This window comes from Crinia signifera, chromosome 4, assembly GCF_055691185.1.
Source record: "Crinia signifera chromosome 4, ASM5569118v1, whole genome shotgun sequence".
Taxonomy (NCBI): Eukaryota; Metazoa; Chordata; class Amphibia; order Anura; family Myobatrachidae; genus Crinia; species Crinia signifera.
Window position 1 is genome coordinate 217,135,604 of NC_139220.1, and position 15,099 is coordinate 217,150,702.

The following is a 15,099-nucleotide window of genomic DNA, read 5'->3' on the forward strand; positions in this document are numbered from 1 at the left end:
CGAGCAATAGAACCTGGAGGGCATCTCCACCGCATCTTTCTCCCCATTCATCCATTAAAACAAATGTGCTCCATAGGTCTTCAAAGTGAGGGAGCCCATAGTGACCCCATATCACATTATACAAGAAATATAAATCACTACTCTCACTGTATTATCAGAGAATATTTGAGACCTGGGGCACCACAAAGGCCAACAACCCAAAAACTCCTGGCTGAAAATGGGAATCCTGTTATCCTGTACCTGCTGCATTACCATCCAATAAAATTAAGAATACACTGCACATAAACTTGCCTGTCACAGGAAGGTCTATTACTTGGGTGACTGTGTGGTGGGTTCTACATCCAATGCACAGTAAATCCGTGTATTTCTATTATTTTAGCTAAAAAGACATATTTAGTGAGCCAATGTTTTTATGCATTCTAAAGTTGGTAATTTCATTGCCAAAAGCTGTATGAGGAACAACAAATGGAAGTGCAGCAAGGAAATTGCTCTTCTGTGAACCTCAAACCTTCAACAAAGTCATGCTATAGATAAAATGCTTACAGCTTTAGAAAATAGACACGTGGACTATTGTGGATAAGCTGAGTATATCTGTAAAAAACAAAACACAATGAATTGTAAAATAACCAAAGCACATGAGTCTGCTCTTATTTCTAATTTCAGATCATATGACCTGATGTCATTACGACATCTAGTATCAATAAAAGTCTCAGAAAATATCAACTCAAGAGCACCGACCAAGGACCATGGGTGCTTGGAAAGGGGAACCCCCATCTTTGTGTGGGGGAATTTGTCCCTAAGGAGTGGATCCCTACTCCCCCCGGAAACCCTGGCCAGGGCTGACTAATTGGAGGGGGGGGGGGTTGTTAATATTAGGGCCATTTCATTCAAGTGTGTCTGCTGGCTGTTGCATTACCTCCCTGACTAGTGGAGCCCGGTGCTGGTTTCATAAATCCATTTTTTTTCCCTTGCATATTTGTAACCAAGACCAGTCCAAGAGCCTGGTGTTGGTTCTTAAAATACAGGGATAACTCATTCGTCCCCCCTTGTATTTGTAGAATACACACTTCCTGCAACAAATAAAATTATAAAAACATTTGAAGTTTATTACAACACAAAATATATGAATACAGTCTTTTATGCTGTCAATATATGATTTGATCCTGACCACATGTATGCAACTCATTATGAATGGACTGCACCACAATCACTGTTGTGTCAATGTATATAAATAATGTTGGTGCTGCATTACACCAGTGACCCCATACCAAAACCCCCAAATAACCCCAACAGGTCATATTTTGAGGATTTCTGTCTGTGAGAACATGTGAGATAACTACTCTCCCAGCAAAATAGATGAACACACCTGTGCATGATTAAAGAAATCCACACAACATGACATGTTCAGGGTACTTGAGGACTGGATAAAAACAAAACCCCTGATCTGCATTGTTAAAGGAGACTACAGTATCTGATCAAAGGCCATTATAGGCTGAGCAATTTTAATCATTTTGGGTACAATCTTCAGAGAACAGTTGTGCATTTCCCAGATTAGGGCCATTTATTCAGTGTGTGAACGGTTTGACTACAAATTACTTAATAACCAAATATGTCATAAATAATTCACATGTAAACATGTTAAATGTAATGTACCATTTGGACAAATTACACTTTTACTATATTTGTACATACTCTATTTAAAGAGAGTCCTGTACAGATTATTTCATAGAAAAAATGCTCTCCATAAAATTAGTCTTTTTTATGGTCTACTCATGTATTTAGTAAGTAGGGAAATATGATACAGGTACTATGTTTATAGCCTATATGTAATTTTGGAGAATGTGTTAACTTCTATGAGTCCTGAGCCTAGATAAAATGTTTAATAAATTGGTGCATGCTACACACGAGATGTAGTACACATCACAATTTGGATACGATACAGAAGGGGCCAGCCCCATCATTGCTGGCATTTTGCCAGTTGCCGGTATCTGGAGGCTGGTGCGCTAGCAATCGTGGACATGTGAGCGCCTCGCACGCTCCCGCGTCCATTGCTGGGTAAGGCGCTTGAGCATTTCCGACACACACGCACCTTATTCCATGGTGCAGGGTGGTGATTACCCTGCCAGGAGCAGCTCCATCTGTACATCCTGTTCCCAGAGCTCACCCTAGGACACCTGCATTACAGATTCACAGCGGTACTGCCGCAGTCACACTCCCCACCTGCCTATTGGATATATAATGGCATTAATAAGCATTCCTGAAAAGAGATAACCTTTGCAATGTTAGGCCTTGCAGGCTTATGACCCTGGAGTACTTTTGTCCACCTGTGCATTCGCCGAATGACGCACGAGCTGTGTGGGACACTTAGAGGGATCTGATTGTATCCCTCTCACAGAAGACTACAACAAAAAGCCCCATAGGGTTCTATTAGGCAATGCCATTCAAGGTTCTGGAATGTATTGTATTCCAGGGCTTAGTACATGTGGGAAATGTGGTCAGAACTCAAAACATTTTGGCCACATTTTGCTTTTAAACACATCCCCCACCGTATATAACAGAATTACAGTAATGTAAAATATGTGCGTAACATAAATTTATACAAAAGGCATCTATATTTAACAATCCTGTTACTAATAAAAAAAAAGGATAAAATGAAACCAGTTCTAAAATGCAAACCTATTCATGTCAGTTCCCCTTTGATGTGTACTTGTCCTTACTATTACACAGGATATATTAACTGTCAGTTTAAAGACAGGAGCATCAGGCATTGCCCATTAATAAATAAAACAAATTTGATACAGCTGTTGCACAGCATTCTGCAAAGTCCCATTTACTCTAAACAGCAGTTCTGAGAACTATAAAGATTGATACAGTCTGTGGATGATTTCAGCGGAGGTGATTAACACACTGCATTGCTGGAAAGGGAGACAAAGTAGATCTCAAAACTGGCCACAACTCAGAAATACTATTTGAAATATTTTATATTATTTGCAGACAATGTTTCATAATCAGTCATTTAGTATGTTTTATCATGCGCTGCCCCAGATCTTTGCGGTATTTATTATGTATTATTTTACCGATTGATGGTTAATTAGGCAGTTGCAGTAACTCGAAATATATGCTATTGTTTCATTGTAGTAGGGCAATGCTTAATATTTGTTTCCTTTGAGGAAACTGGTTGCCTTATTGAACCTTTTTTATATTGCTTTCATGAAAATATTATTTAGAGTGTATGTTTTTCTGATCCTCGTATTACATTACTGATATCTTACCCCTCAATATGGCTTGCTGCTTGCAATCACAGACATGTCACAGTTTGTGCTTGGCTTACCTTCAGGGTCAGTCTCACAGCACTGCACTCCTGTAATGGATTGAGTTTCAGTGTTTCACCTGGGTTGCTGCAGCCAGACGTTTGATGTTGCATTTCGCAACAAACACAAACTCCATCACTGTTGATATTTATCTAGGAGAGAACGAGACAAAGGTTTTATTATATTGAACTTACAAATAATGCTGTATATACAGTTCTTTCAAATGAGTCCAAATGCTGTTATACAGTAACAATGCTCCCAAGAGTTCGTATTTGGTGGTAATGTAATGCATGGAAAGTAGTGGTGGCCATTACAGCTAGTAAATTGGTGGTTTACAGCAGAAATTAAATGATCTAAATTTGGGATTTTTAAAGGTGCGATGAAACACCCTGTAAGAGTGATAGGCACCTTTATTAACAGTCTTGTGGATGTTCCAGCACTGTGAAGCATGTGCACATTAGACAGCAGCCCTACCTGCCTACTGCCACTTATGGGACAGCCCCTTCATATTGTTCAGTTTTACTCTTTTTCCAAAAATGATTTAGATTTTTTAATATAAAAATTGCGTAATAGTGAGCAATAAAACTTAACACTTATTTCTTTGGGTATTTTTGTATTTCTGAAAAAAGTGTGCTCTACAAATACAGTATTCTATTGGAAGAGCAGATCACCGTCTGCTGAAAGGGATGGGAAGTGGTTTGTGTGGTGTTGGTGGGGGGAGGCTGACAACCCCAGTACATGCACCATTTCAATCCATTTATCTACAGTAGTTTGAATATTTCAATCCCAGAAAACAGCATATTTTAGCATTTTGGTGTACTGTACATGCTGGTGCCATCCTACACATAAATTGCATTTACCAAGGAATGATTCTGATCTATCTCCCAGCAGTGCTCACAGTATCCACCCAAATCAGGTTAGTGTTATTGAGTATAAGAAAATGTGTGACAAAAGAGCATTGCAGATACCTTTTTGTTGCCGTAAATACCTCTCATTGGGGTAATCCAGCACTGATGTTTTTGTGACATCATTAAAATAGTTTTCTCAGCAAAAATAATTTCTAATAAAAAATTGATGTAACTGTTAAACGTATCTGTTAGAATTCTTACTATAAGCATGCCATGCTAATCATACTGCAAAACATATGAACCAATTTAATTCTTAGAACCGTGGATGAGACCTAAATAACCCACTGTTTTAATTGTGACTGTTACAATTAAAATCTTTAGACTTGCATCTGCATTCCATTAAAAAACTGAAAATGATGGGTAAAATTCTACTACTAAACATTATACTTTTTCTAAAATTGTATACCACAGTATTTATATACCTATCTTTATTTTATCAATAAAATATTTAAATACAATTATCATTTTCTTTTTAAATCAATCATATATTTAGAAGCTGCTCATGAACTGTTGGTGGAAGAGTCTGGGATTGCATTATAGTATAAAATCAAACAATAATCCAGTCGCTTCTAAATCTGTAATGTCAGGTCTATAGCCCCTCCTGGGAATGGCAAAAATAGTGGCAGGTGTTAAAACATTTTTGTATGGGCTACAGATTCACACTATGAAACCTGTGTTCTTTCCTATGCTAAGGCACTTTAGCTAGAGAACAACTGATGTAATAGTAAATGGTACACTGAAAAAATCAATATGTTCTTCAGGAGGGAAAAAGCTTCCCCACTCGCCATGTTATTCTGCACTTAAAGGAGTACTTTTTGTTCCGAGGTGGAAAAAACTCAAATTACAGTGAAAAATTTAACATGTTTTTATTTCTTGTGTCTGAAACAAATAACTGTATACTGCTTAGGGCATTATATACTTAGCATGTATTTTTGTCATATAATTGTATTTAATCTATTTAAAAACAACATACAGTATATTAGTATAAATAACATAGGATAGCACTGAAAGGTGTAAAAGGAGATCTTAGCATTAAAAAGAAAATTAATGGGACCCAGTGATTACCATTGTTTTTCTACCTCTAAAAGTAAAGCCTGATTACTGCACCCAGCAGGCAGACCCTTTCAGAGGTTCATAGAGGCCCTGGGAAACCCAAATTCATAAAACTGTGAGGCCCAGGGAAATGTCACCCCCACAAGTAGTGCCTGTCTGTAGCGGTATGGATCAATGAGTCAACCCTAATTAGGTCGACAAGTCGACCCCAAATAGTCGATATGTAAATAGTTGTCTGGATATGAAGGGTCATTTGGTTTACAGGTGTAAAGATAGACACTGGTAAAGGTAAAAGATAAAATAAAGATACTGGTTGTAGGTTCATAAAAGGTCAAGGTACAAAAGGTTGACACGTGGAAAAGGTCAACACTACATATTTATGTTTTTTTTGTTTCTGTGACAGTTTCTCCATCAATGTGCATGGAACCTCATATAGTGTTCCACATCCCCCTGCATGGATCACTTTGTTCGGCATGCTTTGGGTAACTACTGTATGCCCTATTGAAGTCTACTTCTATGGCAACGTTAAAACAAGTTGGAAAAAATGCAAAATAAGTTTTGTCAGTCATATGTTTGTGGACCATTGTAATGTCAACCTTTTGTACCGGTCAGCCTTATAAGCACTATCAACCATGTCAACTTTTTCACCATGTTAACATAATGTATGTTGACCACATGGGGCTGAACTATTGACTGCTGACCTATTTATGGTTGATCTATTATCCACATACTATATGCAAGGATAGGCATTGTACACTGAGCCTACATGTCTCGGCTAATGTGGTAGTAATACTGCCTCAATCTAGCAGGGTTAATGGTATTCAATGTGTGCTGTGGGCCTAGTGATTTCTCACCTTGCATGTGCTCTGTAACAGAGGACAAAGGGCCACATTCAACATTAGTTGCAAACGTGAATGATTGCACAATGAGTGACTATCAGCACACCGAGCATGTATACAGTACACAAGACTCTGGATTTTGTGATCGTACATACAGTAAGTATTTGCAAACACCATAGCGATCGAATTTCGCATAGATAAAAAGGAGTGGTGGAGGAGTGTCACTTTGATGGGCAGGGGCGTAACTCTGGGAGGCAATGGAGTCTTCTGCCACCGGGCTCCTGCTCCCAAGGGGGCACCTCTCCTCCTCTGCAAGTTTTAATCAGTTAGTTGAAATTTGATAATATCGCTTCTGTGGCTGACTCTCCCTCCTAGTAGGACCATAGATGTCAGACTCTCTTTATTTTAAACATAATATACATAGCATACATACATACACATGCATAAATATATTTATATAAGGTGGTGGTGGGGGCAGCAATATTTATCTTGCCTCCGGGCAACTGGGATGAACATACGCCACTGGTGATGGGTATGCAATTTCTGCAATGTAGGGTGAGTAGTGGGTGTGTCATGGCTGTGCCTTGGGTGCTGCAATATATGCAACACATATTTCAGGAATAGCAAACACATAAACAACACAGGCAGAGTAGCTAGAACACTATGCAGACTGTGGAAGTTCTGGTGGCAGCAACAAAAGTTCTGATGGTCAAGCTTATAACAAAATCCCAGGCAGCTGATAGTGTTCACAGTGAGGCCGGAAATGCTGCTTAGGGTGCTGAATGCCAAATGACATATCGGTAAATACAAATACACGCAGGGGAGTATTTTTACATTGTAAATGTTTGATGTATGTGATTATTGTTATGTATATTCAGGGCACTTTGCAAATTCTATGCATCAACCGTTCTCAATGTACTGTAATTAATGGATTAATTAGTAATCTATTAACAATCGCTAGGTGTGAAGTTTGTAGGTAGCACATGCACTGATTTGTTGAGAACAAACCGCAGTGGTTTTGTGCGTTTATTCTTGAAATGTTGACTGAATGTAAGCGATGTTGTGTTTGTAGCTATGTGTGCAATGGGAGTCATTTGCTCCAGTCACTGCTGACTGCTGTCTTTGCTCACAAGACCCCCTTGAGCTGAAGAGTCCTGGAATGTGTGTGATAGTAGCCGCAGAGTGGGGCACATGAAAGTGTTTATGTAGTGAGTGGCAAATATTTTTATGAAATAAAATAGAGCAGAAGTTATTGTAAAGAAGTGTACTAATTGTTCAAATAAAACGTTTAGGGCTCGATCTATTATCAGTTGCAGCCAGCACCTGGAAATAAAGATTCCTTATCGCCACAATTAGCTGCAATAAGGAATCTTTATCCTCCCAGATGTATCACTGGTGAGTTGTCAGGACAGAGGCCAATGCCGGCAATCATTGAGAAGTAATGTGATCGAATTACATCCTCCTTGGCCCATACTTGCCTTCTCTCCCAAAATGGGCAGGAGGCTCCCGAAAATTGGTTCCCACTCCCCGCCTAACACATTTGTGCCTGGATCCCCCACATCTTCCCCGCTGAGCAGCTCAAATACTGCAATTCGAGGCTATTCGGGGAGGAGCTCAAATGACGCATTCCACCATCATGACATCAAAATCAGTCCCTGCCCCCACCAAAATGCAGCTGACAGTCTCCTCTCTGGGCATCTCCCAGGAAGGAGACAGAAATAGTTGGTAAGTATGCTTTTGCCCCTTCAGCTGTGCTACCGTGCATGTGCGAATGGTGATCTCAAGCTCAAGCTGGAGCAACTCTGTGTGAGGTCATATTTTAAATGATAGATTTTGGCATTTGAAGCTTATATGTTGAATGTACATCTGAGCCATGGAACCTCTCCATATACACATACAGTACCTTCTACATATACGTACTAAAGCTTAAACATACATAGACAATACATAGACAATTTGCAGGGCAAATTCGCATGCAGGGTATGCAAATAGATGTTACACAATAACATTCATTCGCAGCCTGGTGGGATCCGCCCTCATCATTCAAATGGTGGCGAAGGCTCACGTATATGTAAGGTTGCCTCAGAGCAACCTTACAGATGCGTGTCTGCTCGGGGGGAAGTAGGCGGCCAGCTGACATCTGGTGATTTCCCAGAAAGTTCACGGTTTTCAGGTCACCTCACAGGTGCATTAATTACTCATTGACACATTTAAAGCTAATTTTTTCACCTGTGATTCTGTGAGGAGACCTGCAAAACATGCACGGTGTGGGGTCCTGATGATCGAGTTTGAGAACCTGTGCTATATAATAAAAGGCTAACACTGCTCCTCACCTCTGTGGCGAGGGATTCAAGTGTTTTGCTAACCGGAGGCGCCCAACAAAACAATTCAATTGTTGCTCTGTTCAAGCATGCACAGCTGCTGGGTTTAACATTAATGTAAGGTTGTTCCTTCATTTTGACGGGTTGGTAACTAATAAAGCATAACTGACTCTTTGGCTAATCCTCCCTGTGCAATAATTCCAAAATCTAAACCAAATGGGTAACTAGAAATGGCATTGCCACATAGACACCACTCCATCTCAAAACGCCATGATCTCTGCAACTTTAACCAACAGTCAAAATCACTAATTACATCTTTCCTCATTAAACTCGGTTGCCAAAACTATAAAGTTATGTATTCTCTCCTATTCTGAAACCAACTATCCAGAGAGTTCATGAAACAATGACAGGGCTAATGTTGAGATGTAATTTCATTATTTTATGCATGGTGTTTCACATTACAGTAAAATCCCTTATCTAGGAAACCCAGGCATCACAGATAATAGATCCCATGCCTGCTGCTTGTACATTTATGCCTGGCTTCTTGCTGAGGAGGTTCATGTATAATCAGAGTTCAGAAGCATGTAAATACTTATGTGCATTAGGCTCCATATCAGTTACCTGAGATGTTGTGGCTATAGATATGCTCCAGAGAACGTCATTCATAGAAATCACAAAGAGGACAGTGCCAAAAATGTTTTTGCATATTGTTGCACATGGCAAATATACAATTGTTAAATTTATATTTATTCTTTTTTCAATAGACCATCTAATGAAATAAGTCTATACTGTACACTGAAAGATTTCCCTTAGTATCTTCAAACAGGGAGGCTGTTTCTGATGTGCTTAAAGGCCCATACACACTGGGCGACTTTGAGCTGAAAGCACACTAAGTTTTGACGGCTTTCAGCTCAAAGCCGCCCAGTGTGTATGGCCCCGCGATGAATGGTGAGTGGTGAGCGTCATGCGCGCTCCAGCATCATTGTCGGGAACGCCGCTCATCTACTGTTGAATAAACTTGAAAGCTTGGAATTGGATTCTAAGATAGTTGAATGGATAAGAGCATGGTTGCAGGACAGAAAACAGAGTTGTAGTAAACAGAGTACAGTCAAAGGAGGGAAAGGTTACAAGTGGAGTACCCCAGGGATCTGTACTTGGACCGGTGCTTTTTAATATCTTTATTGGTGATATTGCAAATGGAATTGAGGGTAAAATGTGCCTTTTTGCAGATGACACAAAGGTATGCAACAGGTTAGACACACCAGGAGGGGTAAAACAAATGATTGATGATCTAGGTAGATTAGAGGAATGGTCAAGAGCATTGCAACTACAGTTTAATGGCAAAAAATGCAAAATCATGCACTTGGGTCTCAGAAATCCAAAGACTAAATATAGTATAAATGGCACTATAATGGAAACTACTGAGGAAGAGAGGGATCTAGGTGTCACTATTTCAGGGGACTTAAAGCCAGGTAGGCAATGTAACAAAGCAATGAAGAAGGCAAGTCAGATGCTTGGTTGCATAGGGAGAGGTATCAGCAGTAGAAAGAAAGAAGTAATAATGCCACTGTATAGGTCATTGGTACGACCTCATCTATAGTGCTGTGTTCAGTTCTGGAGGCCATATCTCCAGAAGGATATAAATACATTAGAGACTGTACAAAGAAGGGCAACTAAAATGGTGCATGGCCTCCATCACAAAACATACCTGGAAAGACTAAAATATATTAATATGTATACTTTAGAGCAGAGAAGGGAAAGGGGGGAATATATCAAGGGTTTTAACAAGGTACAGGAGGGAGACATTCTTCACAGGAAGAGGAGCAACAGAACACGAGGACATGCACTGAAACTAGAGGGAGGAAGATTCAGGGAAAATTTGAGGAAGAATTACTTCACAGAAAGATTAGTAGATAAGTGGAATAGCCTCTCATCAGAGGTGGTAGAGGCAAATACAGTAGTACAATTTAAACATGCTTGGGATAGGCATATTGATAGCCTTTAAAAAAAAATAAGGATCAAATATGGTTTGAGGTAACATGTTTAAAAAAGGGGCAGCCTAGATGGGCCAAGTGGTTCTTATCTGCCGTCAAATTCTATGTTTCTATGCTTTACTGGTATTACCAGCAGATGAGCAGCTGTGTGGACGGCTTTCCATAGCAATGCATTATGCAAAGCCGTCCACCCCCCCCCCCCCCCCGATGACCGCACCGTGCAGGGGGAAAGCCACTCAGTGTGTATGCACTGAGCGGCTTTCCCCCCAGTGATGACAGCGGTCATCGCTGTCCATACACGGTGGGCATAATTGCCCAGTGTATATAGACCTTAACATTGCACTGCATATTTTTATGAAATAAAATAGAGCAGAAGTTATTGTAAAGAAGTGTACTAATTGTTCAAATAAAACGTTTAGGGCTCGATCTATTATCAGTTGCAGCCAGCACCTGGAAATAAAGATTCCTTATCGCCACAATTAGCTGCAATAAGGAATCTTTATCCTCCCAGATGTATCACTGGTGAGTTGTCAGGACAGAGGCCAATGCCGGCAATCATTGAGAAGTAATGTGATCGAATTACATCCTCCTTGGCCCATACTTGCCTTCTCTCCCAAAATGGGCAGGAGGCTCCCGAAAATTGGTTCCCACTCCCCGCCTAACACATTTGTGCCTGGATCCCCCACATCTTCCCCGCTGAGCAGCTCAAATACTGCAATTCGAGGCTATTCGGGGAGGAGCTCAAATGACGCATTCCACCATCATGACATCAAAATCAGTCCCTGCCCCCACCAAAATGCAGCTGACAGTCTCCTCTCTGGGCATCTCCCAGGAAGGAGACAGAAATAGTTGGTAAGTATGCTTTTGCCCCTTCAGCTGTGCTACCGTGCATGTGCCAATGGTGATCTCAAGCTCAAGCTGGAGCAACTCTGTGTGAGGTCATATTTTAAATGATAGATTTTGGCATTTGAAGCTTATATGTTGAATGTACATCTGAGCCATGGAACCTCTCCATATACACATACAGTACCTTCTACATATACGTACTAAAGCTTAAACATACATAGACAATACATAGACAATTTGCAGGGCAAATTCGCATGCAGGGTATGCAAATAGATGTTACACAATAACATTCATTCGCAGCCTGGTGGGATCCGCCCTCATCATTCAAATGGTGGCGAAGGCTCACGTATATGTAAGGTTGCCTCAGAGCAACCTTACAGATGCGTGTCTGCTCGGGGGGAAGTAGGCGGCCAGCTGACATCTGGTGATTTCCCAGAAAGTTCACGGTTTTCAGGTCACCTCACAGGTGCATTAATTACTCATTGACACATTTAAAGCTAATTTTTTCACCTGTGATTCTGTGAGGAGACCTGCAAAACATGCACGGTGTGGGGTCCTGATGATCGAGTTTGAGAACCTGTGCTATATAATAAAAGGCTAACACTGCTCCTCACCTCTGTGGCGAGGGATTCAAGTGTTTTGCTAACCGGAGGCGCCCAACAAAACAATTCAATTGTTGCTCTGTTCAAGCATGCACAGCTGCTGGGTTTAACATTAATGTAAGGTTGTTCCTTCATTTTGACGGGTTGGTAACTAATAAAGCATAACTGACTCTTTGGCTAATCCTCCCTGTGCAATAATTCCAAAATCTAAACCAAATGGGTAACTAGAAATGGCATTGCCACATAGACACCACTCCATCTCAAAACGCCATGATCTCTGCAACTTTAACCAACAGTCAAAATCACTAATTACATCTTTCCTCATTAAACTCGGTTGCCAAAACTATAAAGTTATGTATTCTCTCCTATTCTGAAACCAACTATCCAGAGAGTTCATGAAACAATGACAGGGCTAATGTTGAGATGTAATTTCATTATTTTATGCATGGTGTTTCACATTACAGTAAAATCCCTTATCTAGGAAACCCAGGCATCACAGATAATAGATCCCATGCCTGCTGCTTGTACATTTATGCCTGGCTTCTTGCTGAGGAGGTTCATGTATAATCAGAGCTCAGAAGCATGTAAATACTTATGTGCATTAGGCTCCATATCAGTTACCTGAGATGTTGTGGCTATAGATATGCTCCAGAGAACGTCATTCATAGAAATCACAAAGAGGACAGTGCCAAAAATGTTTTTGCATATTGTTGCACATGGCAAATATACAATTGTTAAATTTATATTTATTCTTTTTTCAATAGACCATCTAATGAAATAAGTCTATACTGTACACTGAAAGATTTCCCTTAGTATCTTCAAACAGGGAGGCTGTTTCTGATGTGCTTAAAGGCCCATACACACTGGGCGACTTTGAGCTGAAAGCACACTAAGTTTTGACGGCTTTCAGCTCAAAGCCGCCCAGTGTGTATGGCCCCGCGATGAATGGTGAGTGGTGAGCGTCATGCGCGCTCCAGCATCATTGTCGGGAACGCCGCTCATCTACTGTTGAATAAACTTGAAAGCTTGGAATTGGATTCTAAGATAGTTGAATGGATAAGAGCATGGTTGCAGGACAGAAAACAGAGTTGTAGTAAACAGAGTACAGTCAAAGGAGGGAAAGGTTACAAGTGGAGTACCCCAGGGATCTGTACTTGGACCGGTGCTTTTTAATATCTTTATTGGTGATATTGCAAATGGAATTGAGGGTAAAATGTGCCTTTTTGCAGATGACACAAAGGTATGCAACAGGTTAGACACACCAGGAGGGGTAAAACAAATGATTGATGATCTAGGTAGATTAGAGGAATGGTCAAGAGCATGGCAACTACAGTTTAATGGCAAAAAATGCAAAATCATGCACTTGGGTCTCAGAAATCCAAAGACTAAATATAGTATAAATGGCACTATAATGGAAACTACTGAGGAAGAGAGGGATCTAGGTGTCACTATTTCAGGGGACTTAAAGCCAGGTAGGCAATGTAACAAAGCAATGAAGAAGGCAAGTCAGATGCTTGGTTGCATAGGGAGAGGTATCAGCAGTAGAAAGAAAGAAGTAATAATGCCACTGTATAGGTCATTGGTACGACCTCATCTATAGTGCTGTGTTCAGTTCTGGAGGCCATATCTCCAGAAGGATATAAATACATTAGAGACTGTACAAAGAAGGGCAACTAAAATGGTGCATGGCCTCCATCACAAAACATACCTGGAAAGACTAAAATATATTAATATGTATACTTTAGAGCAGAGAAGGGAAAGGGGGGAATATATCAAGGGTTTTAACAAGGTACAGGAGGGAGACATTCTTCACAGGAAGAGGAGCAACAGAACACGAGGACATGCACTGAAACTAGAGGGAGGAAGATTCAGGGAAAATTTGAGGAAGAATTACTTCACAGAAAGATTAGTAGATAAGTGGAATAGCCTCTCATCAGAGGTGGTAGAGGCAAATACAGTAGTACAATTTAAACATGCTTGGGATAGGCATATTGATAGCCTTTAAAAAAAAATAAGGATCAAATATGGTTTGAGGTAACATGTTTAAAAAAGGGGCAGCCTAGATGGGCCAAGTGGTTCTTATCTGCCGTCAAATTCTATGTTTCTATGCTTTACTGGTATTACCAGCAGATGAGCAGCTGTGTGGACGGCTTTCCATAGCAATGCATTATGCAAAGCCGTCCACCCCCCCCCCCCCGATGACCGCACCGTGCAGGGGGAAAGCCACTCAGTGTGTATGCACTGAGCGGCTTTCCCCCCAGTGATGACAGCGGTCATCGCTGTCCATACACGGTGGGCATAATCGCCCAGTGTATATAGACCTTAACATTGCACTGCAGCAGGGCTGTGCGATACCGATACAGATGTGTCCCGTTACAGCTTTGCTGCATATGTATAGCAAGAACGCCATGTGATTGCATTGCAACATGCCACACGTGTACGTATTGCAGCCAGCTCCCATAGAATACAAAGGGGGAAATTTACTAAGATGGGAGTTCTACTTCACATGTACTATGAACAACCAATCAGAAGCTACTTATTTATTTAGCACCTTCTAGGAGATAATAGATAGTATGTGATTGGTTGCCCATAGCAACATCCCATCAGAAATAGAACTTCCATCTTAGTAAATTTCCCCTCCAGAGTGGTAATTGTATGTGCACACTGGCTCTGAATGAAGCACATGCATAGCGGGAGCGTTTGTATGTATGCAGCCCGCTATCCCGTGCAGACTGCTGAAAAGCAGGAACCAGGGCAGGAGCAGAGGAAGACCCTGGAGGGACATGAATACTTATACGAAGGAGACACTGCCTGTTTTTTTAAGTCTTTTTTTTTTTATTGACTCGGATAATTTATTGAAAGAGTAAATTTGGAATTACTGGTAATATATGGCAGTATACATAAAACAAGACAATAACATTTCACATTATCTGCACTTTTTATGAAAAAAAGAAGGGACAAAATTAACATGCAAAGACAAATCTGTATATAGTTTAAGGCACACACACCTACTAAAGCACCAAAAATGTAGCAAAAAGTAAAGCTGGCCATACACTACTGCGATGTATCGCAGAAGTGTATAGCCATCCAATCCCCCATGAGCCAACCGGGATCTTCCGGGCGGCAGGATCGCATGCCATACATGTGGTCCTTTCACATGTGATGTATCGCATCTGACCCCTGTTCCGTGCAACAGGAAGGGGGATCTGAGTCGGTGGTCAGACA

The 15,099-nt window shown here is 40.7% G+C and overlaps 1 protein-coding gene across 1 annotated transcript in view; it reads right to left on the bottom strand.

The window, feature by feature from the left end:
* ENTREP2 (endosomal transmembrane epsin interactor 2) overlaps nt 1-15,099 on the bottom strand; it is a 703,761-nt gene that overhangs the window by 191,705 nt on the left and 496,957 nt on the right. The window contains exon 4 of the mRNA XM_083183776.1: nt 3,332-3,463. Coding sequence (XP_083039902.1) covers nt 3,332-3,463 — 132 coding nt within the window. The remainder of the gene's footprint in view (nt 1-3,331; nt 3,464-15,099) is intronic.